Source organism: Heliconius melpomene, chromosome 17, assembly GCF_056956725.1.
Source record: "Heliconius melpomene rosina isolate 202511_hmr_F chromosome 17, ASM5695672v1, whole genome shotgun sequence".
Lineage (NCBI taxonomy): Eukaryota > Metazoa > Arthropoda > Insecta > Lepidoptera > Nymphalidae > Heliconius > Heliconius melpomene.
In genome coordinates this window covers 13921956-13933744 of record NC_140405.1, presented here as the reverse complement: position 1 = coordinate 13933744, position 11789 = coordinate 13921956, and the positions used below count along the sequence as shown (strand labels likewise).

Sequence of the window (11789 nt, the reverse complement as noted above, 5' to 3'; positions counted from 1 at the left end):
AATTTTCTGGTGAAGTTGAAGCTGCTTGAGGCTGTCGTGGCCTTATTAGGACAACGTCTGGCTAGAAACGTGATAGGTGTGGGTTCGATATCCACTCGGGGGAATTAATTATTTTCATTTCCAAAAAAAAGCACGAAATTGAGTTTCGTCACTCAAATGTACACAAATGTATGGAATTGGGGAAAGCGGAAGAAGGGGGGGTTTTTACCTACGTTAATTATCTCTATCTCTTTTATTAAGCTTAACGCTGTATTTCGAACGTAGCAAGGTACGCAAAGGGAACCTTGGAACCTAGTATTAAGACACTCCGTTCCCCAATAGGCCACTTCCGTTTTCTACTTTCCGCTGAATTCTTGAGGCATTGTATATTGAGTGGCGGAACTTAACCCCGCGCTTTGCCTCGTTACCATAAAGAGGAAATGAAAATTTTAAATATTTCATTTGTTTACAGTCGCACCCTCTGTCTGCTCGGCCTCTCTGCCAAGACTTGCCTCAAAAAATTCTTTTTCAAATAAAAAACTACAGTAACATTTGAAATTTGAAAAAATTATGTGTTTGCACGTTTTTTTCATAATAGTGTAATTAGACCATTGTTGACCAAATGAACGATGTAGTTAAAAACATCTCAATGTTTAGTTTATGGGAAAAATCGATGAGAAATAATAAAACAAACATATAAATAGGTATATGTAAAAAATATATTTAATCTCAATTGGTTTCCATTACGAGTATTTAAAATATTATAAATAGCTGACACGTTATACCTAGTATCAACTTATCTATTTTAGCGTGATAAAAAAATAAAGAAAAAACCGCGTGACCACTCCGTTCCCCACGCACTTTCCAAATTTTTGGGGACATTGAATGTTGAGTGGCGGAACACAACCCCGTATCTATTATTTGATGTTAAGCAGTTGGTTGAACATTAGTATCGATCCAGTCGTTGTAATTTGATATATTTGTGTAAATAGAGATGTCGTTGTCATTGTACAGGTATATGCCAAATACGACGAAGCTGATTTTGTTCGTTGCCTGGAAAATAAAAAATACCGTATTCAAAAAAGTGTTAATTATCTACTTATATTGTACCTATACTAGCGGCTTATACATGACTTTGCCTTCTCAAACTTTTGTTATAAACTTAAATATAAACTTTATATTATAGCCAAAAAATACAAAATCTTATTTATATATTTCTCCTGCCTGTCGTCGTCCACTGCTGAGCGGCCTACGTCCCTCATCGAACGTAAATGTATAAACATCCACCCTTAAAAACTTTGATGTTTATAATATTATTAATAATAATTGAAATTTTCATTTTCTCGCTCTAATAACGAGACAAAGCGCGAAGTTAAGTTTCGCCACTCAACACGCAATGTATCAAGAATGTGGCGGAATGTGAGAAACGGAAGTGTTTAGTGGATATGGAGTATCTTAACTCTAGGCTCCTAGGTTCCCTCTACCTACCCTGCTATGTGCGCGATACACCGTGAACAAAAATAATTGACTGGGGATCCATGCTCTGTGTAAAATTTTAGTCATCGTTGTCTTAGAAATTTTTATCTTCATTCTGTATTCCGCATAGATCATGGACCACTCCAATCAAGGCACTCCGTTGGCCACGCACCGCAAATATGCGTGAGAAACGTGTTGAGAGGCGAAATTGAACGCCGCGTTTTATTTTTATCGTGGTGAGGAATTAAACATATTTTATCCTTCGACTGGTAAGATAAAGGCGGCGCTGTGTATTTACATAACATTCCCCCGATTGGGAGTCAATCTCACAATGGTTCCAACCACGGATCCTCGATCTCCATATATGTTATACCTCATCCAGTCTGTAAAAGTGTCCTTCCTTTCCCCCTCTTTCCTTAGCTTACCTCTTCTACCTGTCCTACCCCTCTTCCCCATTTTACCTATCCTATTCTTCTCTCCTCGGTTTCTTCCATAAAATGGGTTTTACTTAAACGGCCACGTCGAGCCACATTGAAATGCATAAGGGTCATAGATATTCACCTCCATTTTATCTTAAATCTGGTGTTCCCCAAGGAAGAATTCTGTCACTCACGATTACAGTTATAATCATAGTATGATATTCTTACCGTCTCTTTTTCACAAAACAAACCACTGCTGGACTCCGGTTCATAGTCACCTCTGGCTGAGAATGAGCATAGTTTAGATTCATTTAAATGAATTGGATGGTAACAACGTTTTTGTAGTGGAATTAGCGTGTTCACCTGAAATGTTAAAATCGTAATTATACTAGCCCTCGTAGCGCAGTAGTAGGCAAGTGTGTGATTATTAACGCGACGGTTGTTTGTTCGATTCCCACTCTGGAGAATAAATAGCTTTAATATTTACACTTTTCACTCTGGCAATAAGAGAGACATGGCTTTGAGTTCTGCCACTCTACTTCGACTTTTACTCGACTTCCACTTACATATTTATCATCATTGGAAATCGCAACACAAGATGTGTCAATTTGTGCAGGTGACGTCGGCAGGCAAGCCACCTGAGCCCAGTGAGGGAGACTCTCACTGGACGACAGCAGCAAGATAGCTATGTCGTTGTGTCGAGATTCTGAAAAAAAGAAACAATCAATTCCAGTTCGCGAGGGTTAAGGTGAGCTGTGCATTTGTGTGTATATTCGTATATTGTGTAAGTTAACCGGTTTGATTACCGGCCTACACCTCCCGTACCAATAGCAGCGTCATATGATTAATTCTTAATATTTTATTTTTTTGTTCGATTTATTTAAGTGAAAGATAAATTTGGCACTATCAGTAAAATTAACCTAATGAAAAAATGTATGCTTATGAACTAATGGAAAATATGGTTCTAGCTTGTCTTTATTCTTGATTTTCCGTCCCGAATTCGAAACAACAATAAAAAGAAATGTGCAAGAAGTAACCTTATCGCTAAAATAACGATCTCTTCTAGGCAACTCTAAGGTATAGGAAGTAAAGGGCAGGAAAAAGGGTAGAGGGTGTGAATAATAAATATAAGGTTGTAGTGTGAATGTAAAAGTGAAAAAAAAAGTTAAAGATCAAGATGCTCAGAAGGTATGAAAATCTTGTTTCATTAATCGTTTGAAAATAAATAATGATTTAGCCCGTCTGATACTCAAATTTAAATCATTCCAGAGCCAGGAAGCTCTCATTGTAAAGGAATTGCTAAAGAAGGAAGAGGAATGTTAGGGAAATTTCAGTGTTAAATTTTGTGCAAATGTCGGGGATGAGATCACCCGAAAAACTGAAAATGCTCTTTTAGATAAGGTGGCGCAAATGGTCGAACAGTACGCAGTAAAGAAGATTGAGAATATGAGTATTCCTGAGAAGTCGTTTTGGAAGCTACTTGAGCTTTGGTTGAAATGAGACGTGGCCATGATGAGTGTTGGTTAAAGACACTCAAACGTAGTGCTTTAGTATCTTTTCGAACACTAGGAAAAATGTAAATATTTTTACCTCTGTTGTAATCATCGTGGACGATAAGTTCTCTAACACTTAAATTGCCGTTGTGCCTGGAGAAGCCTACACTTAAGTCCTCTTCAACGTAGTCATCGACACACTTTGCAGAAGTTAATATAGCCCGGGAGCTAATCTCAAAATAAATTCCAGCGCAAATTGGATTTTTCCGGTCTGATTTCCTGTAAAATGAATAAAATTGCATTAAATTATAGTCTATTCATTTGGGCCTGAGACAAAATGTAAACAAACAAAACAAAGCTTCTAAAATCTTTTTTTGATAATATTACAGTTATTGTTATTATCTCTGTAGGGAGATTTTTACAAATTTCTGCTACCCAAAGATTATTCGAAATTATTTTTAAATTTAAAGTGTTATTCCACACGTAAGAACAACATAAATAAGTTGTAACCAGCGTATAAGAATTTTGACATAGCTCGTTAAGAATGTATGGCTGAGTTGGTTAGAGCGCTTGGATGGTTTCCAAAGTTAGTTATTTTTTTTTATCCTGAATATCCAAGTTCCAATTTAGATTACCTGAATATCCAAGTTCTCCACGGATATTCACCTGGCAGGACAGATTTTAAGGAGCTTCTTGTACTTCTTGGGACACCAGAAGGATTTCTTGTACCACAATCTACTTGCGAAGTCCTGAAAAATAAAACTGAATAATGAGTAGGAATAAAAAAATATTTAAACTCAAATTTAAACAAAAACAAATAGTTGTTTATAATTAAAAACCGCCAAAAAAAACTCTGAAACGTAAACAAACAAATAGAAATGAGTCGATATTTATCTTCAAACGGCTGAACATAATATTTTTCGAATCATGGCTAAGAATACTCAATTAAGTCGCCTTTCACACAAAAATAACTAAATCAAAATCGGTTTATCCGGTTGGGAGCTACGATGATAGGCAGGCAATTCAAATTTATAATACCGTTGTTTTCTTCGAGGGTCAATAAATATTAAAAATACGTATTGGTGACTTACCTAACTACAGAGTCTTGTTGAGAGTAACAACAGAATTGTGTTGCTTTACATGTCTTGTCAAATAATCTGGAAAATTTAATTTTAATTAGGTTAAAAAACATTTATCTCTAGAGGCCGTCGTTGCGCATCGGCACAAGGGTGTGACTGTAACGCGACGGTTGTGGGTTCGATTCCCACTCGAGGAAGTGAAATATTTATTTACGTTTATATTTCCATTTCTTCGCTCTGGTGTCGAGGTAAAGCGTGGCGTTGAGTTCTGCCACTCAACACGCAATGCCTCCAGAATTCCACAGAAAGTGGGCGTCACGACGGCCTCGAAAAACGCAGCGTTGAGTTACGCCGCTAATTAATATAATATTAATACGGTAAATAGCGTCGTTCGTAATACTTACTGTATGTTATAAACATTTTTCTTTCTTTCTTTTTGCATTCTGGAGTTGCGACCGTCGCATATATAACATTCGTAACATCCACCACTGATTAGTTCGCCCCCTATACTGCTGCAGTTTGCGTCTGAAAAGAATAGTGTCAAAAAAATATTAAAAACAAGCTTTTCTTTACCACGTGTAAAATTGCAACAGAATGTGATCGAAGCTATAAACTATAAGAGCCTAAACTTCAGTGGTTTTCTAGTAGTCTCTGTAGAATTCCATTATTCAGGTCCTGACTCCATCATCAGACCAGCTCGGTTAACCATATTGCCAAGTTTATAATGATATAATTCTTACAAGTGGGTTAAATTCAGTTTATTACATAACCACAAGTGTAACACCACCAACAAACTACTCGCAAGAGATGAAAAATCATTAGTAATATTAAAATTCTTGAAATAGTGCTTTAAATAGACCTGCATCGCTATCAAAAAAAGTTCCCAAGTCCTCAGAAGCACTGCTGTCATCTTGCGAGGACGCTTCTTGAAAGATTTGCAGTAGTAAAAAAATTACTGCTACAGCCCTAAAATAGAAAAAAAAACACATGTTACAAAAATATAAATGTTGTAAAAGTAGGGAACACTAGGTTCTCCTATCCTGCGGGATATAGCGTGAATTAAAAAATATATATTTACTAACTACTTGTCCCAGTGTCTGTGTGAAATGAATTTTTTTTTTCAGATGCTCTGCTCAGAACTGAGAACGAGGCCATCAGGTCTGTTGGTGTGATAGCGACAGTCATAGCGATGGTTGTGGGATTAATCCCCACTTGGGGAATGAAGTAATTTCATGTTTCCGGTAGGAGAAAGGGCGTAGCACAACCTCTTATTGTTACTACTGACCACATTGTCACTACTTAACTACAGAAGTAGACTGCCGAATTCTGGGGGCATTGCTTGTTGAGTGGCAGAACTCAACGCCGCGGTTTTGTCTCGACACCAGAGCGAAGAAATGGAAATATACATTGAAATAAATATTACTACTACAGAAGTAGTATCGTAATTACCTTAACATGATGAATTTTGATGCAAAAAATCTGTAACAACAAAAAAGTTTTTTTAATTATCTTCTTGATTTTAATATGTGTCTTAGTAAAACACATTTTAGTGTATGTGAAATCTAGCGAGCTCAAGTAATTCCACTTCTCAGTGTCCGAATTGAAGAAGTCGAATTATTAAATACAATACACTAAGTAAAAAATATAAAAAGTTTCTTTTTACAAAGTTTCATTTAATTAATATTTTATTTTCTTTACACATGTCTGTCTACTTTACTAATTATTAACTGGAAATGTAGACATTTGAATTAATATATAGGGTGTTACTCGATTGGACTAGCAGTACCTATCGTATTCACCCCATGTATATATACGTTCAGCGATTTTCAGTGGCTCAGATATTTGGGAACCTGTGATATTTTTTTTGAAAGAAATCGGAATTTTTGAATCATTTTTTAAAATACAAGTTGATTGTTGGGCTACGTGCATAACGTAATTTTTAAAAACTATCTGTCTAAACATCTCAGAAATAACATCGATACAAAAATTGTTTTTAACTATTTACTTTAAGGATCCCAAGAGAAGATCGTATCTACAACCTTCGCGTTGACATTCAGACGCTGTTCCACTGCGCCAGTGGCATCTTTATATTTATAACGTGGGATTTCCTTATAGAGACCTTCAGAAACAAGTTTTATTATACATACATACACCAATAATTTTAAACAAAACATATGATAAGACTATTTTAAAACTCAGTACAAAATAAATATACAATAATATCTTTTTAATTCTATTTAGAAGGTTAGCTAATGAATGGCGGAACTGAACGCCGCAGTATAATGTAAAGTTTTTAAATGTAATAAATAGTGAGGATAGGACGCATAATCATCATGTTTAAAATTAATCATTGTTTCACTAATAAACCTCGCATGAATTTAAATATAATACAGCTTCAGGTTACATCCCGCATATAGCAGAGTAGAGGGAACTTAGTGTTAAGACACTACGTTCCCCACGGAGCGAACGCCGAACGGAGTGTCTTAACCCATTCATTCAATTTTAGAGACATTGCGTGTTGAGTGTCAGAACACAGCCGCGCTATGTCTACGCGCTAATACTGAGGCGAGATGATGAAAATAAATAATTTTATTCCCCCCAGTAGGAGTTGAAATAACTATCGATTTTAAAATCAAAACAATTTAGAAAATAATAAACTCACCAAATCACTTAGTTATATATACAACAATAATAATATAGTATACAAATTTATACTTATTCTAAGAAAATAATATATTCTCTATATACTTTTATCAATACATATATAAAAATATATTTGTATAATAATGGGGAAAACACAACCGTTATCAACGACTCGCTTAACCAGACTGACCTGAAGACTTAAGTTATCTTAAGAATTATTGCTTATTATTGTATTTTTTTAAAGACTGAAAATAGAGTTACGTCACTCAGTTGTCTCTTTTTAACCGAATGTGCGACACAAATGTGTTTTTCACTCTATGTATGTCTGTGTATGTTTAACTTATCTAAACAACTATTCCTACATTTTTCCATACTTTAGCAACCAAAACAGACAGAGGGGACCTGGGAACCTAATGTTAAGATACACCGCTCTCAGTTAAGACACTTTCGTCCCCGACTTTCCGCCAAATTCTTGAGGCATTACATATTGAGTGGGGAAACTCAAGGATGCGCTTTACCAGTGGGAGGAAATGAATTGTTTTCCTCAAGTGAAAATCGAACCTACAACCTGATGCGCACGACCCTGCGCCACGACTGGCCTCAAGTATAATTTCAGTAAAGTTCTCTTCGTTGCTCTAAGCGGGAGGGGGGGAGGGGGGGGGGGGAATAACGGCTGTGATAGCCTACTATTTGTGATATAGCGTTGACAGCGAAAGCAAAGGTCAAATCTCCCTTCTCCCTTTGTTAGTATTAAGATTGCGAACGAGATGCGATTCATCGTTTTATCATAATTTAATAAGTTTAAAATATATAAGCACTAGTTTCAATTGTTGTCAAAATTAAAACTGGATATTTAGATAGATAGATATATATACTATAGAAATAATTTTAAACGCGTTGACACCCTCAAATCTATACCTACTTGGGAGCATTTATCAATGTAACAGAACCCATAACGACTTTTTTTATTTTTTGTCGGTATGTCTGTGGATTTCTCCAAGCTAATCTCAGAAACGTTGATGCAGCTTTTGATTATGAAGTTGTGGAAAGCTTCTTTTAACATTTTATTAAATAAATAAATCAAGCAGAGAGAATATCTTTTGTTTTAATTGTATTAGGCTTTTATGGAGTAGTAAAACTGTGGTTTCATTTAAAGTGGCGATGACAAAGACACACAAAAAGTATTAGGTATAATATTCAATTAATATGTATGTATGAAAACAATAATGTAATTAATATATATAATAAGAAAATTAGATATAAAAGAAAGGGTACGGACCAAGCGTTGTGTGTGGTGTTGAAATAAATAAAGAAAAAATATATATTCAATTAAATTCGTTTTAAAAAAAGTCCGCAACACTTGTAAATAAGGCACAATAAGACATTTTGTGCCAAAAGTAATAGAAAATTATAAGATGATATTAAACCGTTTCTTATAAACCAAATTAAAGTGTCTGTTTGTGATTACAAAATAAACGTGCTTTTTCAAGTGCATATGGTTATTTACACGATACTAAAATACAAATAAAATTATTTTATAATTTTTATCTCTGTTTGTCTGTCTTTCGTTTTCTCCGGGCTAATGTGAACAGCAGAATTGATTTTTATGGATCTGGGGGAAGCCGCGCAGGGGCCACTAGTCTATAATAAATATATATAATCTATAATAAATATTTATAAAGAAATTGAAGCTGCCTTATATAAATATGGCAACTTTAATTTCTTTGACACTAATGATCCGTTGTTATTATTTGACGTGACGTTTATGCTTATTATGACACGGTTTGCTTAAATGATTGTAATATTAAATTTAATATTTAAAAATATATATTTCATGGAAAAATTAACATGGATAAATTAAATGAAATGTATTGAATATTGTTCATACATGTTTAATTCAAAAACAATAATGTCAGGGAATTTACAATCAAAAGGATAATTTTATAGGTACAATTAAAGATACAATTAAATTAGCAACTCCTTGGACTCATTGAATCAACCTAGAATTTATTTTCCAGACAAAAATGACAGATTACACAAAAATAAAGAAACTGGACGAGAAATCGCTGGAGAAATTGAAAGAAGGGACAGGCCCTGCAAATGAATGTATTTGTCCGATTTTATTTTCGGACGATGAAAGACGAAGCTTAGCAGCATCAGTTAAGAAGATCTTCAAATCAGTTAAAAGGAAGTCGTTCGGACGAAAGTTGCCGACGTTTCCTGGTTCTATGAATAAAAAATCCAAAGTAAAAGAAACCTAGTGTTAATACACTCCATTCTCCACTTTCCTGTCGAATGTTACGTAACAAAGTAATAAACATCGAAACTTAACGCCACTCTTTGTCTAACTTCAAAAAACTGGTCCCATTCTAACTATTGTTAGGCAGAGAGAACGTAGTATTAGGACGCTTACATTTTTTTGCTTTCTTAACAGAGCTGCTTAATGAAACAAATTTATCGCTCAGAATAAAATCGAACGACATTTGGGAAGTATATTAACACTAGGTTCCTTCTGTCTACCTTACTAAATGAAAAACAACCTGAAGCTGCTTTTTATATATTCAGGAATATACAGTAAGAAAGAAGAATTGCCCAAATCATCATGCCGTAAGTGTGGATGTGATAAAGAGAAGATTGTTCTAAAGCATTCATACGCCAACATCCGTATAACGACTCCGGACATGTCGTCTATATGTCCGTGTGACACCAATTGTTTGCCTGGTGAGTTGTAACCTGCATATAGCATATAGCAGGGTATGCGGAGGGAGCCTAGTGTTAAGGCACTCCTTAATTGTGGTAGACATTGAGACACGTCCAATTTTCGAGAATTTGCATGTTAAGTGGCGGAAGTTAGCGTCTTTCGTCTTCCAGAGGGGGGAATTTAAAATAAATCAAATATAAACATTTCCACAAGTGGGCATCGAATCCACAACCGCCATATTTACAAGTAGACGCTATTCTACTGAGCCACTGACTAAATAAAGTTTTTACCAAATATTTACCTTGCAAAAGTCACAGACCATGTATCCGTAGTATATGAAATGATTAATTTCACGTTGTATCACGTATATAGCAGGGTAGACAGAGAGAGTTAAAAAGATAGAAAAAAGAGAATAAGTTTTTGATATTACGTGTTGAGTGGCAAAACTTAACACCGCGCTGTGTCCTCTTAATTGGGGGAGGGACTTTTTAAATTAATGATATCCAAACACACGTTTAATTATTTGTCGTTATCAATAACAATCAGTTAACAATGGTGGAGTTTGGGTATAATAGTCTTTTTCAAAGTTATTGAAGCGTTAAGTTCCGCACGTCAACGCGTTAAGGTTTAACATTATGTGCCTTCTGTCTACCCACGTATTGGTTTTTATGTTTTTTTTTTATTTCAGAAAAGGAAAAGCTTCAAGATAATATAAAAGTTGTCGTAGAGTAACAAGCATTTTCAATATAAATGTGTGTTTTAATTTCTTTTCCCCTTTTTAACCGACTTCCAAATGGAGAAGGTTATCGACTTACTCGATTACCCAGTCAATTATGAATGGAATTTTATTATGGTATTGTTAAACACCAAAGGTTTTTAAATGGAGAGGTCCTATTTTTTTCATAGAAAAGCCATAATTATGGGAATTGAATTGTTATTCCATTCACTGAGAAAAAAACATATTTGGAAAGAATTATTTCTTGAAATTAAAAAGGAGTCGTTCCCCACTTAATTTTCCGATTAATTTTCGAGGCGATCTTAGTGCATGTTGGATTTGAAACTCAAAGCTCCCGTTTGTTTATTTGTAATGAACCATGACAATACGAGTATATCATCTGAAAATATATAATTTGTTTATTATTACATTTTATTTATGTCATTCTTTCATAGAAATGTTGTTGTTTTTAGTTCCATAAGGATTTTCCTATAAGCAAATTATTAATATTATTTACTTTATGGTACTTAAATGTCTTATTTTAATGCCCGACTACGGCAAAGCAGAAAGGAGACAAAAGGAGTACAATTGTGAAATTTGCCATCTACAGGTAGTACTAGTTAAATCCTAAAAACCTTATACCCTTAAAGACGCTAGTTCAAGTGAGATACCAGATCGAAGGGCACTGGCTAAGTTCGAGTTCGAGACCTCCAATTTTTATACCTCGGGGGGCGAGCCTGGTACGCGGTCGAATCTATACATACATATCTGCCGGACGAGATATCGCCGCGTTCGATAAGGCTAAGTAAACACTCATTTTATCAAAATACACAAAAATGCTTTAAAATGTATCCACGCTTTAAGATAAAATGTATTATTTAATATTTATACAGCTTGTATTTAGAATACGTACCTCAATGTAGGTAATATTTAGGTACCTAGGTACCTCCCTATAGTCCCCTTTCCGACTGTCCTCCCAAATTTCGGTGACTCAATGTAAGTTTTTTCTAATTTCACGCTGTTCCCGTACGTAGCAGGGTAGGCAGGGGGAACCTGGCAACCTGAAGCGATAAGGCACTCTATTCCTTATTCAGATACTTCCGTTTCTTAATTTCCACCGTTTTATATATATATTTTTTTTTACAATTTAAGTTTTTTTTTACTTTACTACTTTTCGCAATGATAGCGCAAATACGGAAAGATGTTAAGTTCCATCTCTCAATATTATATACAAGAAAATGTAGTGATTTAGTGAACCCAACATTTTGTCACTGCATCGCTACA

General features: G+C 34.9%; 2 protein-coding genes across 2 annotated transcripts; one reads left to right on the top strand and one right to left on the bottom strand.

The window, feature by feature from the left end:
- Positions 1-676: 676 nt before the first annotated feature.
- On the bottom strand, positions 677-7284 carry LOC146530464 (chymotrypsin-like elastase family member 2A). The gene is made up of 10 exons (XM_085200955.1): positions 7109-7284; positions 5896-5925; positions 5306-5412; positions 4851-4971; positions 4459-4524; positions 4003-4116; positions 3465-3646; positions 2441-2580; positions 2103-2237; positions 677-1032 (listed from the first exon to the last, which is right to left on the bottom strand). The coding sequence occupies exons 2-10, from the start codon at positions 5901-5903 to the stop codon at positions 907-909; spliced, it is 999 nt and encodes a 332-aa protein (XP_085057081.1). The 5' UTR covers positions 5904-5925; positions 7109-7284; the 3' UTR covers positions 677-906.
- Positions 7285-8881: 1597 nt separating this feature from the next.
- On the top strand, positions 8882-10540 carry LOC146530463 (uncharacterized). Its single transcript, XM_085200750.1, has 4 exons — positions 8882-9036; positions 9108-9335; positions 9636-9810; positions 10479-10540. The coding sequence occupies exons 2-4, from the start codon at positions 9114-9116 to the stop codon at positions 10520-10522; spliced, it is 441 nt and encodes a 146-aa protein (XP_085056876.1). The 5' UTR covers positions 8882-9036; positions 9108-9113; the 3' UTR covers positions 10523-10540.
- Positions 10541-11789: the final 1249 nt, after the last annotated feature.

Excerpts from the sequence above, each read along its gene's own strand:
- LOC146530463 (XM_085200750.1), top strand. The coding sequence starts at position 9,114 with ATGACAGATTACACAAAAATAAAGAAACTGGACGAGAAATCGCTGGAG. Across the intron at positions 9,336-9,635 it reads CTATGAATAAAAAATCCAAA|CTGCTTTTTATATATTCAGG; the intron begins GTAAAAGAAACC and ends AACAACCTGAAG. Across the intron at positions 9,811-10,478 it reads TGACACCAATTGTTTGCCTG|AAAAGGAAAAGCTTCAAGAT; the intron begins GTGAGTTGTAAC and ends TTTTTATTTCAG.
- LOC146530464 (XM_085200955.1), bottom strand. Across the intron at positions 4,117-4,458 it reads CAACAAGACTCTGTAGTTAG|GACTTCGCAAGTAGATTGTG; the intron begins GTAAGTCACCAA and ends TTTATTTTTCAG. Across the intron at positions 3,647-4,002 it reads TGGAGAACTTGGATATTCAG|GAAATCAGACCGGAAAAATC; the intron begins GTAATCTAAATT and ends TTCATTTTACAG.